The 27,511-nt window shown below is 35.1% G+C and overlaps 1 protein-coding gene across 1 annotated transcript in view; it reads left to right on the top strand.

The window, feature by feature from the left end:
* NPAS3 (neuronal PAS domain protein 3) overlaps positions 1–27,511 on the top strand; it is a 488,908-nt gene that overhangs the window by 366,770 nt on the left and 94,627 nt on the right. The window contains 1 exon segment of the mRNA XM_032213697.1: positions 17,853–18,027. Within this exon segment, the coding sequence (XP_032069588.1) occupies positions 17,853–18,027 (175 nt within the window).

The following is a 27,511-nucleotide window of genomic DNA, read 5'->3' on the forward strand; positions in this document are numbered from 1 at the left end:
AGTCAATGCATTTGCCATTTCTTTGGAAATGTAATTTTAATTAGGAAGTATCAACTAAATATTTGTTGCCAGCCAAATATTCTTGGATGGTGAGTGCACATGTGAATGTCAGCATGCAAGTCCTTAACAAAGAACCATCATCCAGTTCAATACTATATTTGTTTCCATTCCATTCCCTTTTGCTTATACTTTCAGACTGTTCTACTATATTTCTGGCTGAATATGCAATTAGAAAACAGGCAACATGAAAATAAATTCATTAAAGTTAAATGTAAAACAGGTATGGCTAAATCTATACTAAATAAAAACAATAAAGTATTGTTTTGCCAGTAACGGCATTGCCAAGTTTTGAGAAGTTTAAAATCCAAAGGAGAAATATATTCTGTTTGGCATATTATTTCACGAGGTATTATTAAGTCAGTTTGCATTGGAATTTATAAAGACTACATTCCTCAAATATTCTGATTTTGAACCTATGGTGATATTCTCATTCTTTTTAATTGTAGACTAATAATTTCTCAGAAACTATTCCTTGATTGAAGATATGAAAAAAGCCTGATTGAAATATTTTAAATTATTAATAGTTTAATTTAATTGAATTTTTAATTGTCAAACTTAAAATAATATCTGTAGGAATATATGTAAAGTACACTTTAATACCTGCTTACTTGAGAGATCACCCTACTATGCCAATGTAATAACATTCTTTGTATGCGTATTACATTGTATGCCAATAGATTTTATTGGATTTAATTGAAAATAGTCAATTAAAGTATGTATATACTAATATGTGGCTGTATATTTGCAGTCTTAATAGAATGTCCCATAGCGATTATAGATGTTTTATTCATATAATCATGAAAATAACTTTATTAAGGCCAGCAAAAATGTGCCAGAAGGAAGGTGGGCCTTTTGAAATCCATTTTGGCTCAATACTTCCACTTCCAAAAAATTATGCACTCACCCTAGGAAAAAAGAAGATATAAGGAGTATATGTATGTGTTCAATGTATATGTTGCTTTTCTACTGAATTTAAATGAAACCCAAGATCAGTGAAGACACATTCACCATATTTCCTTTGGGGAATTCAAAATTATGAATTTTATCATAACATGCTAAAAGATGTAATCCTTTGTAACTCTGAGAGAACCAATGAAACACCACAAGAATGAATGAAAGCAGCTCTTCAGAAAGCAGGAAGAATGGATCCAAGCAACTATTTACTAGTCAGCTTGTCATTTCAATTTGAAAAAGGTTCTATATATATTAGGATTGTAATAAATCAGCAGAACTTTTTGAAAAAGAAATCAAGACAAAATTATCATTATGGATTTTTTCCCTAGCTCCTAGCTTGGTAAATGAAAGCAACATACTTTATATATCAACTTTATTAAAACATTTGGTAAATAAATATAACCTAATCTCAGAAGCCCTCATTAGCTGAAGAAGAAGATAAAGACAAAACTTTGCCAGAAGAACACCCTGTAATCCTAAACCCCAGCCATAATAATGTCAAAATGATGAAATGTATGTTGTGATACCACAACACAAGCTCCACCTTTATGTACTTGCATCATCTCACAATATTAGCACAAAAGGACTATGGAGTTTCTCAGTCATCCAGGTCATAGTTGTCCCAAAGGTGCTTTTTCCAGGAGGCAACTGGGCTTGTTTTTTTTCTTTAAAGTCTTTTCAGCTCTCAGAGCTGAAGAAGCTTCTTGGATGAGAAGCGAAATGTCTTCAAAGAAAAACAAGAAAGTCCAGTTGCCACCTGAAAAAAGCATCTTTGGGATATAAAAGGACTAGAATTTGAACTGTAATGTACATTCCATCAGTTCTTCCAGGTCCCAACAAAGAAACAGACTGAAGAACCAGCTCTACTTTGCCTACAGAAGAAGAAGCAGATTCTGACTATGACTGGGGTTTCTTTTACACAGGCATCATTACAGGAATCTTGTAGACTTCTTAGGCAAGAACAGCAGAAGACAGAGAAGTGAAGGAGTATATAATTACACTGTCAGCAAACTGACCTGGCAGGATTAATTTGCTGAGAGAAACCAACTAAACCAAGGTGACCTACACTTGAGCAGACTCAGAATATGTTGCTACTGATGGAACATATTACTTCGTATTTAAGTATCAAAAATCAATTGAAAATTAGAACACAAATGGGTTCAATTTTTTTTAAAATTTAAACATTTATATGATTCAATAACTAAAATTCTAATACAATCCTAGAAAGAAGCAGACTTCTAGATCATGAGAAGAAATAACACCACAGCATACTTGGAACACCATTTTTGTGGTGCTGAAATGCAGAAATTGGAATAGTTAACACACAAAATGTAATTTTATAATCATATATAATCACCCATTGCAAAACCAAAAGTCTGCAGTGCAATACAGATTTTTTTAAAAAAAAAACAGTGTCAAGAGTCTCCCCATGTGATTCTGAAATAGTAAACTCACGAGCTCCTGTATTTTAAGCGGTAATATTTACCCAAATATTCACCATTCTCTTTTCAACTTACTTGGGTGACTGAAACATCAGTCAATGCAATGGCTGTCCACAGGGAATGTGTTTAAAAAGTCAATATGGCCATGGTAATCATGTGAACAAAATTCCATCTCTTTCCCTTGCTGATAGCTCTGCTCACTTCCTTATTATTTTGCAGCCCAGTTTGTGAGATCTGTATAGGTAGTTAAACTTTTGTCCAAAAGGTATTTTTTTCAAGAGACAACTTGACTTTCTTGTTTTTCTTTGAAGACATTTCACTTCTCCTGTGCACTGCTTGGAGAGTCCAAGCAGTGGGTTAATTCAGTCTGGTTGCCCTGGAAACTGAGGAAACATTTCCCTGACCACGCCTCCTGGCGTGATCTCTCTCCAGAAACTTTTCCTCAGTTTGCCAGTTCGGAAGCATTTGTGTGAGCTCCAACTGAATTAATCTATTTTCTTTGGATTGGACTCTCCTTTCTTCTTAACTTCTCATCCAAGAAGCTTCTTTATCTCTGACTGAATAGTGGGGAATGGAAGGATTTATACTCCTTGCAGACATCTTGTCATTTCCATTCTGTGTTGTCAGGGACACCCGAGAAGTGCAAATGGGTTTGGGTCCTTCTTGGAGCAATTAAAATCCTTCCATTCCCCACCATCCAGTCAGAGCTGAAGAAGTTTCTTAAATGAGAAGTGAAACATCTTCAAAGAAAAGCCAGTAAGTCCAGTTGCCTCTTGAAAAAGCACTTTTGGAGCAGCCATGACCTGGATGACTGAGAATCTCCATAGATATGTAGCTAAACTTTGTATGATACTTTGCAAATTACAAAGAAAGTTATAACTGTGAAGTTCAAGTTATTCTTTTATTCTATTTTTTTAAAATTATCTTTGTACACACTAAGAAGTGGAATTGGGAAAATGATGTAGTTTCTCTTTAATGTCTGTTAATCCCCATGGGCTTCTTCTCGGTATCGAAATACTGTGTACACATTAAGAAAATGATCTATGAGTCAACTTTGAGTCCACAAGAATAGTTGCTGGTTCCAAAATGATGAGTGCAACTCAGGTGACCAAACCTCAAGTGCCTTTTAAATGTGCACTGTGTGCACTTGCAGGCATGTAAAAAAAAGAGCAGGGCTTCTATCGTGTCAATTAAGCTAGTGATTATTGTAGCAGATTCCTCTGCCCAGATTGTTGTCCCATCAACTTGGATGCCAATGAATATCACCAAGGTAACCTCATTTGTTACTAGATATTCATCTAACAATGGGCAAATTCTCAAAATATTTCTTTTCGTGAGACGGGCAATCAGAAAATAGAGTTTTAAATGACCTTTTAGGTAATGGGTAGTTTATCTGTTAAGATAATTTCATGATACTAGTTACTTCCCACAAGAAGGATCATTGAAGTTCTTCTGTCTCTGGAATCCAACAAATTTCTGGATACTCTATGATTTGAGTTGCTGAAGCCAGTGTGCTGGAATGGTGAAATGAGGCAATTTATTAACATAATTGTTCCTTAATTCTCTCCTTGACTTTATATATCCTGCATTATACCCTAATGTAGAATGAAATTTCTAGCTGCTAATGGATAGAATGTAACAGAACATGCCACATTTGGTGCTGAAACTTTTTATACTAAAAAAATTAAGTTTTTACTTGTACTCCCGTTACATCTGTTGAGTTATTCTAGATTGTTCAGAGTTCATGAATGCCTGTCTAATGATTGGACTGCCTAAGCCATCACCCCATTGTCACAAGTTTGTGGAATATTTTGAAAGTAAAATAGCTTGCCTCCACAATGAGTTGAATGCCAGATTCGAGAAAAACTGAAATGGAGGATTCAACTTTTTTATAAAATCAGTTTCAGCTGTTGCAATTGAGAATACCTGTAAAGTTAATATGAAGTAGCTATAAGGATGACCCCTAATTAGTCCTATTAGGACTAATTAAAACAAACTGATGGAATGGATCATCAAAAGACTGTGATAAATGCATTATAGCATTAAAGAAAAAATGGGGCAGCTCCTCCTGAAGAAACATTTTCCAGACTCAGAAATATTGGTTAGTTTTTGCCTAGTTTCCAGAATTAGATTCCTTTGAAAAGTGTATGAGGGTACACTTCCATCTCTCTCTCCCCCTCCCTCTGTCCCCTCTTGTTGCTGTTCCTCTTTAAATAAATACATATTTCCTTTTTTAAAAATATTTTTATTCAAAAGATTAAAATACAAAATACAAATGAAAAAATTAAGGAAAGACAAAACAAAACTGGACAGGAACATTTAAAAAATGTGAACTAAAAGGACACAAATCCAAAACACATATTTATCCCTCATAGTTGAACACTAACATATACTTCAACAATAATAGGTTCCCCGCCTTGCAAAACAGGTCCACCATTTATATACCACTTCATCTATTTGCAACCCAATTTGACTTGGCATACATTGTGTGTGTGTGTGTGTGTGTGTGTGTGTGTGTGTGTGTATGTATGTGTGTGTGTGTGTATATATTATATATATATATAATATTAAACCACAGCAATATTAAAATTCAAAGTCCTCTGTTAACAATATGTTATTGTAATTTACTCATAGAAACTCTACCAGTTTCTTATCTACACAAATCACTTCAATCATTATCTTTGATCCATCCAAGACCAAATATCCTCATTTAGCTCGTAATAATAAAACCTTTACTTAAAAATTTAATTAGGAATTTTCCCAATAACTGCATCTCATTTCCAAACTTTATAACCCTCTGTTGTAAATATTTCTGTAGAATCCATTGTTGAAAAATTCTCCTTAAAAATAGAGTATTCGTCTTGCCAAGAAAGTCCAGTCCATCCTTCATCAATTCCATTATCCCAGAATTTCTTGTATCCATATTCCTTTCAAACTTTTCTGGCAGATCTATAATTTTCAAACCAAGTACTTTCTTCTTCACATCTGGCAGCAACAGATACAATACAATATAATAGCAGAGTTGGAAGGGACCATGGAGGTCTTCTAGGCCAAACCCCCTGCCTAGGCAGGAAACCCTATACCGTTTCAGACAAATGGCTATCAACATCTTCTTAAAGACTTCCAGTGTTGGGGCATTCATAACTTCTGGAGGCAACTTCTGTTCCACTGATTAATTGTTATAACTGTCAGATCATATTCCAATTATCAAATTACAAATCAGGTCCAACTGTTATTTCTTTCTTTTGGATATCATCCTAGGTTTGGTTCAAAGCCATTGTTCACCCATCTAATATTTTCAAATAAAACCTGCAAACTGGAGAAAAGTTTCTTTCAAATAGAGATAACAATACTACTTAGACTTATGTACCACTTCATAGTGCTTTATAACAGTCTCTTAAGAGGTTTACTGAGTCGGCATATTGTCCACAACAATCATGATCCTCATTTACCAAACCTCAGAAGGATGGAAAGCTGAATCAACCTTGAGCCGGTCAGGATCGAACTTCTGGCAGTGAGCAGAGTCAGCCTGCAATACAGCATTCTAACCAGTGCACCACCACAGCTCCCAGAAAATTTTATCACACTGTTGTTTCTAAGGACAAGACAAGCAGATAAATCATAATCCAATGTCCACAGAGAAAGTCGAGATACATTTCTCAAAATAAAAAAAATGATTTAAAAAGGAGAAATTTTTCCTTCAAAAATTAAAAAAATAAACATGAGCTCTTTTTTTTAAAGAGCTAAAAAGAACAAACTTTGCAATAAAATAAGTTTAAGTCCAACTGGATGACTATATAAGTTCAATTGGATGAGTTTCATTGCCTGAAAAATATGTTTTCACCACAAACTTCCTTGCAGTGAAAATAAAAGTGGTTTGGAGTTCAGTAGTAATCTGTGAAAGAACAAAAAAAAAGAAAGTTGTAAAAGTCCAGCAAGGGGTTATGAAATAGGTCAGTAGTCAACCAGTCATAAATGAAAAGGTAGCAAAGCTTTAAAATGTGCAGTTAAAACCCAGGCACCTTAAGGAAAAATGACCTGACCTTCCAATCGTCCCTTACTGAGAATTGCTGTTTTCAAGATCCCCTCTTCTCTGCAAGTACACAATTATCCAAAGGCCATCTTAGGTCCTTTCTAGACTCCCTTCAAAAAACAGGGGGCAAAGTTGCCAAATAGCCAGTTTTGGTAGAGAAATCAGCTGCTCACTGGTGGGAGAAAAAGAATCGTCCTCTGCTCAACACATCTTCTTGGGGGAAGTCCTGAATGTTTCCATCTAGAATCAGATCTAGTTTTGAAATGGATTTAAATCATTTCTATGATGGTCTACTTTAATTGGGAAAGAGTTGATGGGGTACAGCCCTGATGCTGTCTCTTATTGGATCTGTTGATGGCTTTTGATACTACTGACCATAGTAATTTGAGAATTGGGGATACAAAGCATTGCTTTAAAATTAGTTGAGCTTTTATCTATAAGGTTGAGTAACATAGATACCATTTGTTTCCTCTCCTTTGAAGGTGCTATTTCATTACTCTTAGTCGTATAATTTTATGGGTTATAGAGGCAACTAAAAGAAAGAAGGACATAATTAAATCTGTTAGATAGTCTTCCAGAAATACTGACCCTCAGGCTGCAATATATGGAACTAGTGATTGTGTGATGCATCTGCCATGAAAAATGGATGCAGCACACAAAATAAAATTAAGACTCGTTTACTGGCGAATATCTACCCATCTTTACAAAAAACATGAACATGGATTGCAAGATTTTTTTTCCAGCCAACTCAATGATACTGAAGGATCTGAGCTAGATCCAAAGGAATCTACTAAACAATTACATTTGTCCCCACTAATTTTCATAATTTTTTTTAAAATGGCAACTTTCTATGCTTTTTTCTTGCCCACCCCTGTATTTTAAATATTTTCCCTAGCCATATACCAGAGGTGGGTTGCTCCTGGTTCGTCCCGGATCGGACAAACCGGTAGTGGCAGCAGCAGGAGGCTCCACCCACCCACCCGGGCGCTTCTGCGTGTGAGCACGAGCGAACCGGTAATGCCAGGATTTGCAACCAACCTCTGCCTCATGCAATGGGAAAAGTACATTTATACATGTGCTTTTGTAAGCCAAAATGATGTGAATCATGTAATTTTTTTAAACAGAACTTTTTTATTTTTCTTTAAAAAAAACACAAATATGTCATTTGTCAATCATTAAAACATTGAAGTACAATTTTTTTTTTGTTGTGTGTACCCCTCCCTCCCTCCACCCCCCCACCCCCCCTCCTCCTTCCCCCCCCCCCCGACTTCCCAGAACCCGTACCCGGTATGGATTTTTAACTAACACAGTCTAAAATCTATTGAGAAAAAGGAAATAAAGAAATTAATGACATTCTAGATTGACCTTAGCTTCTTCTTACTGAACTAACTTTTAACAGTTTAAATCATTTCTGATCTTAAGCATAGGCTAACTGGAATTTCTTAGTCCCGTATTTATTTTGTATATAGTCAATCCATTTTTTCCAGTCTCGTTTATATCTCTCATTTGAATGATGAATCATGTAATTGAGTGGATTGCATCATGACACAAATGATGAACATTTTGATATGAATAATCATTCCACCTGATGATGTTCATGATTTTATTTGCTGTCTTTCCTCAGAAGATCATGTACAGGTTGCAGTATGCGATAACAGGTATTTTATTTTTCAAATCTCCATTCTATGTGTAGAACAAGACAAGACAAGAGTCACAGGATATTAAATGTATTTCACACAATTGCAGGACTTTTAATTGGGGATAAATAGGTTGCAAAATCAAGCTACCGTAGCTATGTCTGTGCAACTTGGCAAATTCAAATCCAAAGTCCCTTATCAAATCTCACATTTGAGATTTGATGCTTATTAATTGAATATAAACTTTGATTACAGCAATAATATATGAATAGTGAGCACCACACAGCACATAAAACTATTTATCATTATTTCATCATTACCTGTATTCCACTTCCAAACTCATGTAATTTTGAGGTATTTGGATTTTGAGGTTTCTCACTCCAACCATTCTTCCCTAGTTCCTTATATCACTTTTATTATGTTCAGAAAAAAGCTACCCAGTACATAATATTAAATATACACTTTATAATTATTTTTAAAAATAGGAGGAAAGAGGATTAGATGTGTACACTACCTTAAGATGTTTGTAAAAAAATAATAATAATAATAAAGGAGAGATATAAATAAGCAAGCAAGCAAACCCAACCAAGTTAAGGACATGCTGAATTTTGATGAAGACATTTGGAAAATAATAAATTCTTATAGACTATAAACCTGAGAACTTTTCCCCAAAATTAATAATTGCCAAAATGAAGTCTTCCTCTTCTGTCAAAGAGCAATTTTAGAGTGGCTTTTTGTTGCTGTTGTTTACTTTATGAACTTCCAACACTATCTATATAAACCTTCGCACTTCAATGACTGCTGCAAATGTTTAAAAATGGGTTTTTAAAAAACTGTTAATTGCAACTATATACAATTATGTGAAGTTTAGTGCTTACATTCACACATGTTTATATAAAAGAGTGTGAGAGAACTTGGTATAATATAAAACATGATTGTTTAGTCAAGTATTTCCTTTTTTCCAATCTACATTCTGTATTGGATTGTTTCCTGTTTGCTTTACAGTAGTAGATAACCTACCCTGGGAAATATGTAAGAACAAAAAGTACCCCTGTGGATTTTGGTAGATTTAAAAACAGCTTTGATTACCATGTCTGTGAATCATTTGGGGTTGATGGCCAGATAGATTTCCAAAGATGATTAGATGCAATTAAATTATTATTTGTTTTTAGGCCATTTTCTTAGCTTAACTCACAGGGTTCCACCTTGTCTTTCATAATTTTTATTCAAGGAAGAAAACTTGCAGTGCTAAAAATACATGTACGTCTAAGGATTTCTAGGTACCACATAATTATAGAACAAATAAATCCAGAATTCTCGCTTGTGACACAAATGACTAGTCTCAAATTAGTATATTTTGGGCACATTTTAGTATGCGATGACAAGGCATTTTGAGAAGTCTATAATGCTGGGAAAGATAAAAGTAAGTGAATGACCAGCAGTAAAATAGCTATTGATGGGTACCTCATTGAAAGATCTGAAGGGCCAGGATGGAGACAGATTATTCTGTAAAAGATCTATTTGTGTAGTCACTAAGAATAGATGGCACATTATACTTAAACAGTTGGAGGGTGACGTGTCAATCTGGTGAGAGTTGTGGGGGCTATTATGTTGATTTTTATTATTCAATAATTTTGAGTTTCTATTATAGACATTGTTCTGTATTATTGTTTCTTATGGTTATATTGTGAACCACTAGGAGTCATTTAACTGCAGTAGTTACAAATTTAATAAAGAAATAGAAAACATAAATTTTAGTATATATTGCACCAGTTATATCACTTCAGGGTGAGTTGCTGCCGGAGGTACTGCCAGTTCACTCTGCGCATGCTTTGTGCGTATGCTGATTGCTTTGCTCGTGTGCTCGCCTGCCGCGAGTTGCTTGCGCAATTGCCTGTAAACATTATAAAGTGCCTAAAAAACATGCTGGCAATGGCATGGGTGACCAGGGAACCGGTTTGGGGGCTGGGCCAGCCTGCTGTCCCTACCAGTTTGGCGACCCAGTCCCAATTTCCACTACCAGTTCACCCAAACCAGTGTGAACCAGTAGCTTGATAACCTAGCACTGCTAATGCTTTTGGATGATCTTCAAATGTGGCCCCAATATGAATGAGTTGCAGTACTCTAGGCATTATGTATCCGTTTCAGGGATATTTGACAAAATATTGGTTCAAGAATATTGATAACTGGTGTATTGAATTTAATTTAGCAAACAACTACTTGCCATCATAAAGGACATGGAGAATCAAGCCAAACATTCATTCAAGTAGTGAATCTGATATTTCAGGAATAGCATATTGTTTCAGAAGTCATTGAATTCCAATAATTAATCCATGCTTCCTGTTGACATTCTGGTTTTAATTTCAACACATTCATTAATTCTTAATCAAAACACAGGCAAGTGTTAGATGCAAAAAAAAAAAAAAAAGCAACAGAACTGAGTGTATATAGGCAATATCTGACTCCTCCAAAAATGTTTTAAGCAGATAAACGATGAGGTATCATAAGCCAGAAGCAGTCAGTCCACAATTTCTTCTGGATATATTTTTATTTATTAATAAAGACTCAGAATTGGTGGAGTATTATGAGCAGGCTTAAAACTAATTGGGAGGGGAGGGAACCCTCTAAATTATTAGCCTGCAGAGTTTTATTGAATATGAACTTGCCATTTTGTCAATCCCTCAGACAGAAGGGTCTATAGCTGATAGATATGGCACATTTTGTACAAGCAGTAGGTTCCTACATTTAGTTCTTGGCATCGTCAGATGGAATGGGAAAGTCTCTAGCTTGAAATTTAGGAAAACTGCTACCATTATATCAATCAATGAATCAGAATAGAGCTGGAAGAGACATTGGAGGTCCTCTAATCCAGTCTGGTGCTCATACATGTAATTGATTAGACAAATTAGTATCCTGTCTCAGCTTAAGCAATGTCCTCTATTGTATCCTTGTACCCATCCAGTTTTGATCCATAACTCAATGTATTTTTCTTTTCATTTCATTTGACAGCAAATATTTGGAATCCTTATAATTGTTATTACACAATCCTGATCCTACAGTGATGTTGGAACTGACTTCTGCCCAGACCTGATGCAAATGAGGCAGGGATGCAAAAATTATCAAAGTTATGTTTAAATAACCAATAATCAGTCAGGCTATGCAGTGACTAAGGAATTGAAAAGTTAATACTCCAATATCTATGCCTCCCGGAAAGCATACACATTAATCAGCAGGTATCAATATAAGGCTTCTACCTGCCAAATCAAATTCTCTATGCTGTTATTTCTTACCTGTTCATAGAAATTCTATATGGGATTTGCTGCATAGTAGTAGATCATGTAAATACTTTTTCTTTAACTGCAGTGTATTTCAGTGGATTGATTCTATTGCAAAGTATTTTTCAACATTTAATTAGAAACTGTTTAATTTAATGGTTAATGTAGAATATAAATAGATTTTAATTTGTAAATAAAATAGGGAGAAATCCTGTCAACCGCATTGATTTATAATATATATCTGTCTTTTTGCTGATTATTAGACTCTGATTTGTGCCTCTTGATTTCTCACACTTTATATCAATAATTAGAAAACTAATAATACTATTCTGAAAAAAAGATAGTTATATATTTATTTGTACCCTGCCTTTCTTCAATTTTCATTCTCCCCATCTCCCATAGTCTGAGAAAAAATTTCATGAGCTTGTAATTTCAAATTTCTCAGTTCACCATACACAGACTTCCCTCCTGAATTTGCAGGGCTGAAATGTTCAGTCCATTTGTGTGTATGCGTCTTAGGGGCTCTTTTACATTTTAAATGTTTAAAGTACTCATTTTCCCCTTTAAAAAGTCAGCTCAAAATGGGCAATGTTGCCATTATGGAACTACGCTTCAAATACACCCCTCCAAAAAATGCAAAAACAGCTGGGCCAAACGTAGGCCTTGCGCAATCTGGTAGTTTATGATGTCTTAAGGCCACCCCTCATGACTTCTCAACAAATTAAAAGGCCAAGTGTAATCCCTCTCACCTGAAGAAGGGTGTTCTTCTCTGGCCTTGGTTAAGAGGTCCAAGTGATTCCCTGAGTTTCATTGTTGAGCAGGGATTTACATCTGAGTCATTACAGCAATGGTGGGATTCAATTTTTTTTAATACCGGTTCTGTGGGCGTGGCTTGGTGGGCATGACAGGGGAAGGATACTGTAAAATCTCCATTCCCACCCCACTCCAGGAGAAAGTTACTGTAAAATCTCTATTCCCTCCCCACTCCAGGGGAAGGTTACTGCAAAATCCCAATTTGCTCCCAATTAACTGGGACTCAGGAGGCAGAGAATAGGTGGGCATGTTATTTATCGGTTCTCCAAACTACTCAAAATTTCCACTACCGGTTCTCCAGAACTGGTCAGAACCTGCTGAATACCAACTCTGATTCACTGTCACTTTCTAATCACATAATTTGTACTGCACGTGATTCCATTCACATTTAATCTTCTGCTAGTTAGATAAAGTAGACTTTTCCCTGACAAGAACATAATGTATATAGCAACATAGGTAAAAAGAAGAGTCTTGATGAAGAAATAAACCACTTTCAGAAGCAAATAAGCCTAACATCAAATCTGAAGACAGATGCTTTCTTTCACACTTTGTTTCTGGCTTCACCCTTATATCATTTCCCTTTACTATATGCTATACAACTGATCCTTTTGCACATGTGGGCAGAGTTGTTTCCAATCTCTTTTAAAAGTTTCTCTATCTTAACAAACCAAACCAAGAGGTGTAGAAAAAAGGAAAGCTACTTCAAAAACATGCCTGGAAGTGTTTAACAGCATATAGATGTTAGAATAATAATGAATTAATACCAGACCATTGTGCCAAACCCCATTTATTCAAGTGCATTCCTTATTTCATAACCTTGCTTTTCCCTTAGCAACGTGTCTTCCTTCTACTAAATAAAAGCAATTCAATAGAAAGAATGATGAATGAAAAGCATATTATTTAACTCATTTAAGCCTAAAATAAAATACAGTGTCAAGTAAAAATTGCCTTTACTACCTGTAAATTAGGAATTGGATTTTAAATTAAAAGCCCCCAATTGCATTTTAAGCATATTTCAGTTGCAGACAATCTTATAAAATAAACAGTTTCAGTAAGTCGTCACTTGAAATTGACATGCTTATTTTTAGAAAAGTTAGCATGTAAAGAGATTGTTTTATTTTACCGCTAAATATACTTTTTACAGGATTATTCTTCACTGACATTTCCTTCATTGAATATGATAACAAAGCATAAATCAGGGTCACAAATTCATTCCTGCCCCTTGGGAAGAAGGGATTATATGTCAATAATCCTGTTAATAGTAAGCATGGCCGCTAAGCATTTCACACTGCAGTAGTTTGGTAAACTGAATTTGAGAAATTGAGATATCAAATGAAATTAATAAAATGACTATTTTTATATTTCTTTATAATTATTGTTTGTTTGAAATTAGTGATCATTAAAAAGGCACACTTGCCTTGCCCGGAAATGTATTGGAGCAGTTCAGTAAATTATTTGATTGTTTCTGGCCATTGTTTTTTCCTCAAAATTCCTTCCTTTAAATATTGCAATGGTCAACTGGCTATCCTAACTCTGTATTATTAACACTGATCAGCTATGAAGCCTATTGCCATACTGGTTGCAGTACAAAGTTATATGCCATACAGATTTGCAACAAATCAAAACCATATTTCCATGCCCTTTGAGTCATCAAAGTACTTAGTCCATAAATGACTTTTAATCTGGAGACTATTCTGGAGATTATCACAAATCACATATGTATTTGAACTTTTTTAATCCCATGGTTCTATTCAGATTTGCATGCTGGCTTATAATATTCTTAAACAAGGTAATATTACAAAGTATAAATCACAGCAAGCAAAATTTTGACAAACAATAAAAAGAAAATGTGTAAGAATGATAATAATGTAATAGCCTTTTCCTCCAGATGTAGATTCTTATTTAAAAAAAATACTGCATTATAATTTGTTTTTTTCTTCACGTTGAAATGTCTGGTCATTTTGATTTGCTGTTCCTCAGATTTAGCCAGTCCTGTTGCACTTGGAAGACTTCATCCTAATTTTAATGAATGGAAGCCCAGAAATCTGCTATAAAAATTTGTCCTGAACATGATCAGTATACTCAAGATCTGATTATATAAAGAGTCCAACCATTTGTGCAGAATCTCTATCAGTATATGTCAGGGGTGTCAAACTCACGGCCGGCGGACCTGATGTGTCACACACTGGCCACGCCTACACCCAGTTTAGCGAAGGAGAAAAAAGTCATGACATACCATGTGACACCACTGTGACGACATGAGTTTGACATCCTAGGTATATGTCATTAATAATATATTCCCAATCAAAGATACAGTTATATGCAGTGGTGTGCTAGAGGCAGTTTACAAGATGTGATTATTAAATTTTGTGGAGATTTGCAAGCCAGTTGAGCAGAGCTGAGGTGCGACATTTAGTATGCTGATTGACTGGTGGCTTGCAGCAAGGAACAGCAGGGACTATGGAGACAGCAGAGCGAGTTGTTATATACTTGCCAGCACACCACTGGCAATACTGTCGGTATCCCTCATTGTCTGTTGCAAAGCAAGGTTGAGGAGCAATCAACTGTCTGTACTCTGGTAATATGTGCTATGTATATTTAATTGGATGCCTTTGTTGTTTTTATTGCTTTAAAATGCTATTAGTATTTAAATTGTAATATATTTTCTTCAATTGTAAGAGTCATTGTCTGAGATGAGCAGCTATAGAAAAGGAAGGAAGGAAGGAAGGAAGGGAGGGAGGAAGGAAGGAAGGAAGGAAGGAAGGAAGGAATATAAATTCTTTATAATATACAATAAAATATTGTTTATAATATACAATAAAAGACACATGTGTTACATGTTTCTGAAGTTTATTCTGAATTTTCAGTTAGGGCAGAATACCAAAACCAGAATAGTTTTGATTGGCATTTGATCGGTGGCTATTTGATATGGCCTGCTTATTTGCCTTTAAAATCTTTACTCTAAGGAGTAAATGAGCTTTGGTGTCCTTTAATGAATATTATTTTTATTGTTTTTAAAATGTTTTATTGTTTTAATTATTTTATATTTTTGGAATTGTAGGCAGCCCAGAATCATTGAATGAGATTGACAACTAAAGAAATTGAATAAATAAATAAATAAATTGCTTGTTACAGTTTTTTTTTTAATACTGCCTTGATTTGGATGGAGCATTGGATTTGTTACCAATTAGATGAATTACTTTGTGGGTAAACTAAATCTGAGTGGTTGCTAGATCAGAGGCACACTTGTTCTCATTCAGCATTGGGAGAATTTTAGAACTTTAGAATTTTAGAAAAATACCACAGAAAGCCACAGACAATTTAGATAATAATAATAATTCTTTGTTGTTAAATCAATAAACCTTAGCTCTTAGTAGCTATTGAATTGTTATTGATTTAATTTTATTTGAAAATAAAATGAGAAATAATGTTAGTGGCTGTAAAACCACAACTGCATCTAGCAATCGAAGATGGTAGCGTCAGACCCAATCTTTTCTCTATTGTGATTGTTCATACTTACAAATAATGTTTTTATTTAGGGAGTATTCTGAAAAAAATGATTCCCCTGCTGCAAATTAAAATACCTTCAACCTTCTGGGGACTTCATCTCTTCATTGCCACTTGGGGCAATATGTCAGCCTCAATTTCCCTTTATTATTGGGCTTCGTGCACACAAATACATACACACTAGGTGGAGTGTGCTACTTGCCCCTGCAATGAGACTATTTACACAAATTTAAAGTTGAGTAATGCCTAATAGCAGCATTGTTCTCCTTCTGGGACTACAGGAATGTACATGCTTTGCCTGCAGAAAGTCAGAAATGATCTCTGACCCATGTTTGAGGGGAGGGGGAAAACAGGGGATAAGAAAGGCTTTGGTCTGAAGAGCCACTGCCAGTCAGAAAAAAATAAAGCTCAGTGAAAAACAGACTGACCTAATAGAAAGCAGCTCCCTATTACTGGAAAAGAGTATACCGCCATAGGCAAGATTTGTGTATTTATTATGAACTACCCAATATCTTATTTAGAAGCTTTGCCCCAGAACAACTCAGGAAAAGGCTTTATTTGGTCCAGATCACTCTAATCCTACTTGATGTCTTCAGATCACTTTATCTGGTCCAGATACTCCAATCCTACTTGATGTCTACAGCCAGAGAGAGATTCAGAAAAATTAGCCTATAACCAAAATAATGTGATACTTTGTTGTCGTTAATTATCACATTAGAGTAAAATTTGAGTGTAATCTAAATCTTTATAAGGTATCAAATTTCATAAAAATTCAGGTCATGTTTGTAATAAATGGTAAAACGAGGGTTCTCCCTCAAACTGTAAGATTTTTTCAACCCTAAAACACTGTGACTAATAGCTGTCTATCACAAATCTTTGAATTCATCTTAATGAATAATTAAAGAGACAATACACAAGTGAAAAGTTGTGATTTGAAAGTCAGGTTGCAATCCAAATATCCACATTTATCTTGAAATTATCCTTATGGTATATAGCAGGACTTCTGAGTTAACATGACAGTATTTAAATTTTACTCAGATTTATTTATTTATTTATTTATTTTGGTAGGGGGTAATTTGCTATAAATATTACGGCACTGTAATCTTTTAATATTTATATTTTTAAATATTTTTATATAATGAATAGTTTTTTGTAGCTCTTTCTGTAATTTAATAACTTTTCAACTTTATGTTTACTAAGTATTCAAATATAACTTGTTATCTACATGTGACTGAAGGGTGCATGACACCTTTCAGCAATGCCATTATATACTGCAATTATTTTATGATTTATTAGAATATTTACTGAATAATTTATTATATCAGAACTTCATAAGTACATGTTTATCCTTAAAGCATTAGATAAGTTCCAGTTCTGCATAGAGCAATATCATTGAAGGGGGGGGGCTGCATTGCTAGATCCCCTGATTGTTTGTAATTGGAGTGTGTGTGTGTGTGTGTGTGTGTGTGTGTTGCTTTTTTATTCATTATTGTTTTACCCTTTATACGTCTGTGGTTTGTTTTTACTATGTTGTACTTCACCCAGAGTGATAAGATTGGAGCAATTTACAAATATAGTAAATAAATAATCAGGGAAAAGCAAAGTGCTTGTTTAATTGTAGGTGGGGGCCTTCCAATAGCACACAGCCTGGCAACATGCCATTGCATTCTCTTAAGGTTGTGCTGATTTCAAAAGGTATGCATATTTCATGCAGGAATATATTCGTAAAGTTGTATCTTTTTTTTTAAAAAAAAAGCTTTTGTAGGCTTCAACTGTGAGCTTGTGTTCCAGCTGACTTTTCTTTAATGCAAATGAATTTTCAGGGTCAATTAAGGATAGGGGTTTGGAAAACTAGTTGTAGCTAAACTACATATTCTAATCAAAGGAATTTTGCTTCGGCGTCTAAACAATCTAATAAAAAGGAAGTTTTTATTTGTCTGTTGATATATGTGTTGCATAAAAGATACATACAATTTTCAATATCAGAGCAGCAGATGCTTTAATATTCATTATATACATCTCAAGTTTCCAACTTTTTAGAACTGATGGAAGTGATGCATTTATAATAGATTCCAGATGAAAAAAGAAAAACTTACATTAATGTCTCGTGTCCCCTGCTTTTACCCCATAGGTGGAACTGACAGGCAGCAGTGTGTTTGACTATGTCCATCCTGGTGACCACGTGGAGATGGCTGAGCAGCTGGGCATGAAACTTCCCCCAGGACGAGGCCTTCTCTCGCAGGGAACAGCCGAAGATGGAGCCAGCTCAGCTTCCTCATCTTCCCAGTCTGAGACCCCTGAGCCAGGTGGGAATTACAATCAGAATGAGTAGGTTGGTGGGCAGGACCTTAATCAAATAATTGAGCTCATGTTGCCGGTGTGAAAAGACGATGAATAGGTTTAATTGTATTTAACAATTCAGGGCAGCTTTCGGTTCTAAGCAGTAATTAAATAAGGAAGAGGTTTGGAAATAAAGAGACATTTTAATAAGTATAATAGCAAAGCTCTAATTTTGGTTGAACAATGCATACAGAAAGTACCAGTCAATGTAGATTCTCTTTCAAATTATTGAAAAGGCTCAGGTTTCGTATCTCATTTTCTTTTATTGTTGCAGGAATTAAAAGTAATGCATTTATTTATTATTCAGGAAAATCACTGAATAAGCTTTATGACTATGAGCTTGTGAAGAATGAAAAGTCTTGGGGACTTGTAGAGTTCTTAGTTCTTATTTTTTAACATCAGAAGGTACTTGAAAGATGTGAACAGATAAATTAAGGCTAAAAAGAAAACAGTAATGGCTACATTTTAAACTGCCTTTCCACCCTCAGTATTTAATTAGATCAATTGTATAGAGGAATGAACAGAGGTGACATTCCTCATTGGAATTCCTCCCAGGCCTCTTATAGACTTTGCATTCTGAATGTTCCCATTTTCATTGTGTTGTACTGATGATAATTTAAGTATTAGGGGAAAATCCATTTATAAATTAAACAAAATGACTTGATATCCATCAGTCCCCTAGTTCATCAAGCTGTTCAAACACGAGGAAGATTGGCTGGTCGGCCTGGGTCTTCCGAGAGCTCTGGTAATTAGATCTGCGAAGGATTTATTCTTTGCTGATTGGGGCTTTAAATTAATTGAAGTTCCACATTTGTGGTTTTGTCCTTTTTGTACTTTTTTAGAGGAGATATTTCATATTCTTGTGTGGTGGAGTGCTTGGCCAAGCAGCAGTAGTTTAAATGTTAATTTTTCTCATGAGAAGTTTAAGATTTTTAATGAAGTACAAAGGCTGATTTGAAGCCTTTTATTTGCTTACTTGGGAAATTATTTTTCTACTATTTAAATATGTTTGTACTGTACTTGATCTGTTGTTTTGAAGCAAGCTCATAAGACAAAAGTATTTTATTAGCGATCATTTTATAAAGAACAGTAAACTAAAGTGTCTATGTTGAGTATCAGAACAACCAGAAAAATAATAGTGTATTTTTAAATGAAAACCTTTCCAGATGAAAACTGGAAATTTTTGGAGCAGGGGGATTATACAAACAATAATTATGAGGATATAAGGACAGTTTAAAAACAAATTTGTTTGAGGTGTCCCTGGTGCTCTCTGAGCTTGGTTTTTTTCTTGCAGACGTTTCATTACCAAATTAGGTAACATCATCAGTGCTAGACTGATGATGTTACCTAGTTTGGGTAATGAAATGTCTGCAAGAAAACAAGAAACTCAGAGAGAACCAAGGATTCCTCATTTCAACTCTAAACTACAAATATTTTGCTTTATTGATACAAATTTGTTTTTCAGTCATGTGCATGTATCCTCAGAAGCAAGCCTGCTGAACTCATTGATGCTGACTTTCAAGTAATTGGTATAAGATTTTAAACACAGGAAGTATTTAAGATGCTAAACATTTAATTTGCCAAGCTATGTGGAAGAAAATACAGTAGATTATTCTTGGCTGTTGTGATTTTTTTTAACATTCTCTTTTTTCCTTGTGATTTTCCTCTGAAAAACAAGATAGCAATAGCAATAGCAGTTAGATTTATATACAGCTTCATAGGGCTTTCAGCCTTCTCTAAGCGGTTTACAGAGTCAGCATATTGCCCCCAACAACAATCAGGGCACTCATTTTACCCTTGGAAGGATGGAAGGCTGAGTCAACCCTGAGCCAGTGAGATTTGAACAGCCGAACTGCAGAACTGCAGTTAGTTGAAGTAGCCTGCAGTGCTGCATTTAACCACTGCACCTCGGCTCTAAATAAATCAGAGTAACTAGTTTTACTCTACTGACTATGTTGGTTCAGTAATCTATGTGCATATAAATAAAAAATATTGTGATTTGTTATGATGGAGATTTTTCAAAGCATTTTGTAAGTTTAGCAGAAAACTAAACATTTATTATCTTTGAGTGCAGCATCTTACTGTAATATAAATTCATCTTCATCTATACCAGGATCTAAGTTCAAGAGATATTTGCTGCAATCTTCAGAATTTACATGGGCTCCATAAATTCTTTATGAATAAGTGGGAATTAAATTTTACATGGTCTTTTATTCTCCCCCCAAAATTCCACTTTCACAGGATTTCTCTTGATTAATAGCACAACAGTATATTGTTTCCTGTTACTAGACAGGTAAAGTTCTGGAAACAGGACAAATATGGTCTATAATATTATGTGGGAATTGCATTCCATAAACAAGGATTGGAACTGCAGTCAAAGAGTTTCCAAAATGAAACAAACTTTAATGAAGCTCCACAATTATCATACTACCAAAAATACAACTGCAATTATTGTAATTCTTGATAAAGATAGTATTGAAATGTTTCTTATAAATATGAAGGGCTCAAATTTTGCTCTAGTGGGAATTCTCATGTTATCTCAACTATTTAAGCTTTCATTCTGTTTTGCGATTCACACGATTTTATCTTCAGAAAATTCTGTAACCCCAGCTCCCACACATACCATGCCACTGTTAGTCTCCTGCCAAATCTTCTCAATTTATTTTTGATTGCCACAGTGTTAACCCATTCATCCTTGAGTTCATCTTTCCTTTGCTATCTATTTTTCAAGCAAATTCCTTCTTATTTCCTTTCTCACTTTTCTTCAAACTCCCTGATTTCTTCATCAAAATATAATATTGGTTCATACCATCTTTTATATTGTAGAATTCCATGAACAAACAAATCCAGTCCTCTTCTACTCTTTATGTTATGGATTTGGCATTAATGTATCTATCACTTTCTATTGATCTGACAATCTGGGAGTGAGACCTTCATCACCTAACTCAAATATTAGTTTGGTCATTTAGTAATAGCTCTCATCAAATTTTGTTGGGCCAACCTAAAAGTGAATTTAGTTCTATAACTATCTTTGAATCTATTTATCTAAAATACAGAGATTAAATATCTTTGAAACTAAATTTGAAAATGCAAAGCATGTCTCCTAGAATCACTTTTTCAAATAATATTTTTTTCTTTCTTTCTTTCTTTCTTTCTTTCTTTCTTTCTTTCTTTCTTTCTTTCTTTCTTTCTTTCTTTCTTTCTTTTTCATCACATATATCTTTAAAACTTAAATACTGTGAATATTGTGCTCCTTATATATATTCTTGAGAAGGATTTTCATTTTATATTGCATTGACAAAGAACAAAGGAGGATGCTAGATTTAGCTTAAACACTTATCTTTCAATACAAATACATGATACAAATTGCAAAAAAAATATTGTCATCTTTTTAAAAAGCTTCTTACATCCCTAAAGTACCATTAACTAAAATTTCTTATCTTAATAGCACAAAAATATGTTTTTGAAGTTTGCTGTTCAGTGCATTATCATCTCTTTAACTGTTTAATTGTCTCTGTTAGAGACAGTGCTTAAAAATGTGTGTATAATTTGAGAAGATGGGAGAAAGGATATCACCATATTATTATGAAAATGAAACAACTACTAGGTATGGAATTTTTCAGAAGGCTTGATGTGTTCAGTGTACCATTACTAAATGACTGAAATCTAAATAACATTTGGCATTGTAATAGAAGTAAGTAAGTGACTAAGCTAACCTAAGAAGCAGTGGTACGGCACTATAATAAGAAGTATGTTTTTTCAAGCAGACAATTCTTTGATTGTCTTGTTTTAAATCATCTGGGAGACACTCAAAACAGGCTTTACCAAAAAGAAAAAAAATTGGTAGATATAAAATGAAAAGACCTAAAACCATGCTGAGATGGGGTTTCAATTGGGTAAAAATCGAGACATGCAAATAACTTTACTTACAGAAAGTATTATTGGTCTGAGGCATGTAATTTCTAGTCTGCACTTGAAATGTCAGCTTCCATATCATCAAGTAATTTTTTTATCGAATAAACAGGTTTTCTTTTAATCTAAAAACTGAACAGTACAAAAGATTGCCCATTTAGTGCATGATATTTGTACATTGCGATGTAGAATCTCTCCAGCAGATTCCCCGGACAATTTAAGCCTGGAACCTCTGGACCATTCTGACTGAATGGTTAATTTACTTTCCGCATATCTGCTTGTGTCTTTTCATTACTTTTAATGGTTCTGCAGGCTTGGGATTATGATTGCTGTACTCTCCTTTTAATAAATTGTAACTGTTGTTAAGTGCTCAGTAAATGAAAAACCAGCCATTTTCAAAAACACTGAATTAAAAAAAAAAGGAAATCTATGTCATATTACTGAGGAATAGACACAGAATTAATGCAGCATTTTTATTTGCATATTATTTAATTACTATTGTTTTATACTAAATAAAATATATGTAATTTCTACAGTTTGTAGAACTGTAGACGGATGTGCTTTTTTGTCAGGAATGACATATTTTATCTGTGTCTGAACTGAATCAAGACAAGGGATTGTTGGAATTTATCAAAAGGGTAAGAACTTTTAAAACTCAACATTACCCACCTTGCAAAATGCACATTTTTGGAGTATAAGATGCACCCTTTTCCCTCACCCTTTTGGCCTACCAAAACTTCTTTTTGCAAAAATGGATGTGCAGAGGGTTTGGGAGGCTTGCAAAGTGCTTCTGGGGAATGGGGAGGGCAAAAACAAGCAGAAAATGGGCTGATTTTGCCCCCACATCCCTCAGGAGCACTCTACAAGCCTCCCAAAGCCTCTGCATGCTCTTTTTTTTTTTTTTTTGCAAAAAATGAGGAGTGCAGAGGGTTTGGGAGGCCTGCAGAGTGCAAAACCTTTTTTTTTTAAATTTACCTCTTCAAAATCATGGTGCGTCCTATACTCCAGTGCATCTTATAGTCTGAAAAATACGGTATATCAGAGAACACACCATTGAAGAATAATTTTACTAGCATATTAATGTCATTCCACAGAGTCTACAGCACTTTTCTGAAGCTCTTTGAGTTAAAGCCAGGAAATATACATAGCAATCTCATAGCAATGTGGATCTCATAGGGTATAACTGAGGCACAAATTAGTCCAAAATGTCAAAAGCATAATTAGCTGTTTGGTGAGAAAATGCTAAGGTTGATGTCACTGACTGATTATATTTCTGATCATGCAAGAATATAAAGACACATCACAGTTAAGCAAATAATAAGCACATTCAATGCCTATGGAGCAGCGTGCCTCATTGCAGAAGATCTCCAACTCAGACCACCATGAGGGTCATGTGTGAACTAGTTCATTAGATCAATGGCTGCATCCCAACCTTTTTTTCATAATAGATGAAGATGTCTCCAGTGAGTCAAAGATGAAGAAAATGAAGAGTACCACATTATGCCGTTACATGTAAATTTATTAAATATAAATTTACTATGAAGCAGGGCTATTTTTCACCATTTGTTAGCCTTGTAAGGCAGCATTTTTTCATTAACCAGAACACCAATATTTTGGTTTGGTTTTGTTGTGGAATACCAATATAAAAATCCTTGAACTTTAATCATCTGAAACTTGGCAGGATTTATCTCCTCAGAAGAGGCAACTATGCCTGAAAATTATTCCCAATTCTGCCAAGAAAGAAAAATGATACAGCATTGGCAATTTGCAAAGGAAAAAAATGTTTTGTCTTTAATTTGGCATGTCACCTTCCCATAAAAGGTTATAATGCCTGCAAATTTACCTCATTTTCAAATTAACGATAATCAAAAGCAAGCTAAAAATGATTAAATGAATACATTCTGTTGCGCAGGAAAAAATGCAATTGCCATTTGTTTTCCAGTTAATGATTCATAGGAAACATGGAGGTTTGGGATTCCTCACTACATCTGAGATATCACATAAATGATGAATGAAAAGTGGTTAGTCTGAGGGCAAAAACCGGAATTATGAGCCTCATTGGGGATGTAAAGGGATAATTTGGTGCCCTTAATGCATGGATGGAAATAGACTACCTCAGTGATGGCTAACCTTTTTCTCCTTGCATGCCCACACCTATAATGAAATGCGCCCTGCGCATCTAAGCACAACTCCTCCCATGCTCCCCCCGTGCATGTGCATGACCCCCCGCACCCTATTTTGGGCCTATCAGGCCTCCCTGAAACCAAAAACGGGGCACAGGGGTGAGCGCTGTACTCCTCATGTGCACCCCATGGAAGCGCATGTGTCTCCCGCATGCGGCAGAGACTTGTAAATCAGCTGGCCCGCAGGTGGCATGCACACATGCATAGTGTAGCTGAGCTGGCCGATGGCTTGCGTGCCCACAGAGAGGGCTCCAAGTGCCAGCTGTGGCATGCATGCCATAGGTTCACCATCATGGGACTAGCTGCTTTTAAAATACGGCAACTTGAAGATGTGTGGAACTTCAACTCCCAGAATTCTGTGAATTGCTCACATCTTGTGAGTTGCCAAATTTGAAAAATACTGGAAAAGATTGTCCTTATACCTTCACCCAAATACAGCTCGTGGGTGAGGAACAGTCCTGGACAGAGAAATCTGTAGAGAATTTAGCAGTTTCTTCACAACTTCAAACAGCACAGAGCAGCTTCTGGAAGCTGCAGCAGGCAACCACTTTTGTTCCTCCTGCTTTGCAAACGGGTGTTTTGCTCTCCTGGAACATGCTTTGCTCCTATCAACCTGAATAATACTGAATTCACCTACCTCTCCCTGCTGCCCTCCTGTTGGCTGGGATGGATGAAGAGAAAAGGAGAAAATCACTGATCATGAGCAATGACTACCACCTGACCTGCCTGCTGCCAGTTGATTTTAAACTCTGTCCCAGAATTTCTTTCTACTTTCAGATGATCAAGGCAAGGTTGCCATCATCCAAGATATCTTTGCATTCTGAGCTACTAGGAGGGGTTCAAGAGAATGATGGGAAAGGAGAGTAGAAGTGGGAATCCATAGTATTGCAGCATCTTTAAACAAAGCCCAGCAAACATCATGAAGTGGGAAGCATGTGAAATACTATCCCTGCCCTAATAGCAGGTACAAAGATGCATTCTTGGTGTGGTCTACCTTGCTGAGCCAGCAGATTGTTGACAAGCACCATCCTGAGCTATGACAATGCCTTGATGCAGACTGCACAAAATTGCTTAGAGCACTGAATGGAAGCCACAAGTCTACTAGATTGTTCAGAGGGCAATGAGGGAGATGATATTAGAGCTGGTGTCTTGATAGAATGAGCACTGAAAAAAACATGGCCCACTGCTTCAGTTTCCTCCATTCCACATGCACAATTATGCTTCCCAAAGGGAATATATTGATACCTTTACATAGAATGCTGTTTCAATTTCACAAGATAACTGATGGGCTTGAAACATTTTTAAAAACCTCCCAGAAGTTTTATATGGGACAAGAAGTTCAAATCTAGTTGTTCACTAACGCAAAAAATCTGATGTGTAAGAACACGGTCATATTCTTCTGATTTTGGTGTTTATTGAGTTAAATATCATTAACAACTCTAAGGTATTTATTAAAAGTATTATCTCTGTGGGTGATTTCAAATTGCAGATGATATTCTGAGAGACATGCATATATAATATATGGATTTCTAAGGATTCTGTACTTAATTTAATAATTTAAACATCACATATAGCTTGTTTTACAATAATTCTTGATATTCATGCATTTTCTAATTTTTCCTCTCTTTTTTTGCATGTGCTTCTTTAATGAGACTGAAAGTTATCAAATAGAGTATGGGGAACCAGTTCTTTCAGACAAAATGCTACAATTGTAAATGCAAAGCCAAAAGTAAACTTTGGCTTCAACCTGTGGCCCACAAACTGCATTGATTGCCAGTTTGCTTCCCGGTTCAATTCAAGTGCTAGTTTTGACCTTTAAAACCCTACATGATATGGGGCCTGAAAATGCTTAACTAAAAAACAAATTACCTTTCATCAGAGTATGTTTTAATGGTGGACAGTTTCCAAGGTCCCTTCAGTCGCTGTGTTATGTGATTCTATTATTTAGTTGGGCTATGTAGATCTTTAAACGGATGCTTTGGGTTCTTAGAGACTCAAGCAAAGCACTCCCTCAGTCCTATTTTTCATCCAATGCATATTATAAGCGTAAAGCAAACAGGAAGCATTGCTTTGGCCCTTTTCTGAGGCCTCTTCCAGCAGCACAGAATAATATAATAAAACAGACTGCAAATTAAAAAGTGTTATAAGTAGCTGTACAGCTGTGCTGTAACCAATCTTCTGTAAAGGTATAGGTTAAGGGCTTTTTCCTCTGATAGCAGTGACTTTTCAAATGGATGAATATGTCAACTTTGTGTCTCGGTTAAATATCACTGTCCCCAGCAGGATAACTACTATTAGTCTGCTATAGGTAAATCAGTTGAGACTTGTATTGCAAGTAATCAACAATGTACCTTAATCAATTGGAGGAATTGCTCCAGAGCAGCAATAGGTTGACTCCTATCCAAAAGGATTATAACTTAACATAAGGCAGTGGGGAATTGCCCAAAATCAAAATACTACTCCAGATAATATAATATGTATTAGGTCTTTTTAAAGATTCTTGCTTAATCATAGGGCATTATTCTTTGCAGTTTGGTAGAATATGGAATCAAATGTAACTGTGTTATTATAATCAGTATGAGACAGCATCCTTCCATTTCTTAATGTAAATTTTGTGCTTGTGAACATTTCCAGATGGGAACAGCCCTGGGGATCTGAGTTGTTTATTTTTACAACATGCTACAAATTAGATGAAATAATGCAGATTTCCTCCTGATGTTCCCCCAAGTTCTTTCAGTGCTGAAGTACAAAAGTTGCCTTACCCATTATAGGGAAAAAGTAGCTCTAGCTTCCTTCAAATTGTAGATTTTTCTCATTAAACTCAAGAACAGAACTTTTTCATTTCATTCGATATGAACTCAACAAACATATATTGTCATATACAGTGAATCTGTTGACATATGCCAGCTATTGTATCTGATTCTTATCTAACCAATAGAATACTTTAGATGCACAGCATACCATATATAAATTATAGTTGGTGGAAAAACTATTTCTCTAAATACAGGCTAGATTTAATGAAATCGTCTGTTCCATCAAAATAAGGAATTTTTAATGGAATTTATTAGAAGAAGGCATCTACCGGTAAGCTCTATTACTATGATTAAGGGAGGAAAGATCAAAACTGAGGCGTAAAAATATACAAACAGAATTACCTAGCACACATTGTCATTTTTTTAACAAATTCTTAAAGAATTTGCACAGATCAGTATAAAATTCCAAAATTTCATTAAAGTGATTTTTGTTTTAAATTGTTTTTTAAGAATTGAGACATCATGTGGCTTTTTGCTAGTTTGTTCTCAAGTGTCAGAAACAAATGACTTAAATGTCCTACAAGACAAATGTTATTTAATCA

The sequence above is a fragment of the Thamnophis elegans genome, chromosome 1, assembly GCF_009769535.1.
Source record: "Thamnophis elegans isolate rThaEle1 chromosome 1, rThaEle1.pri, whole genome shotgun sequence".
Classification (NCBI taxonomy): domain Eukaryota; kingdom Metazoa; phylum Chordata; class Lepidosauria; order Squamata; family Colubridae; genus Thamnophis; species Thamnophis elegans.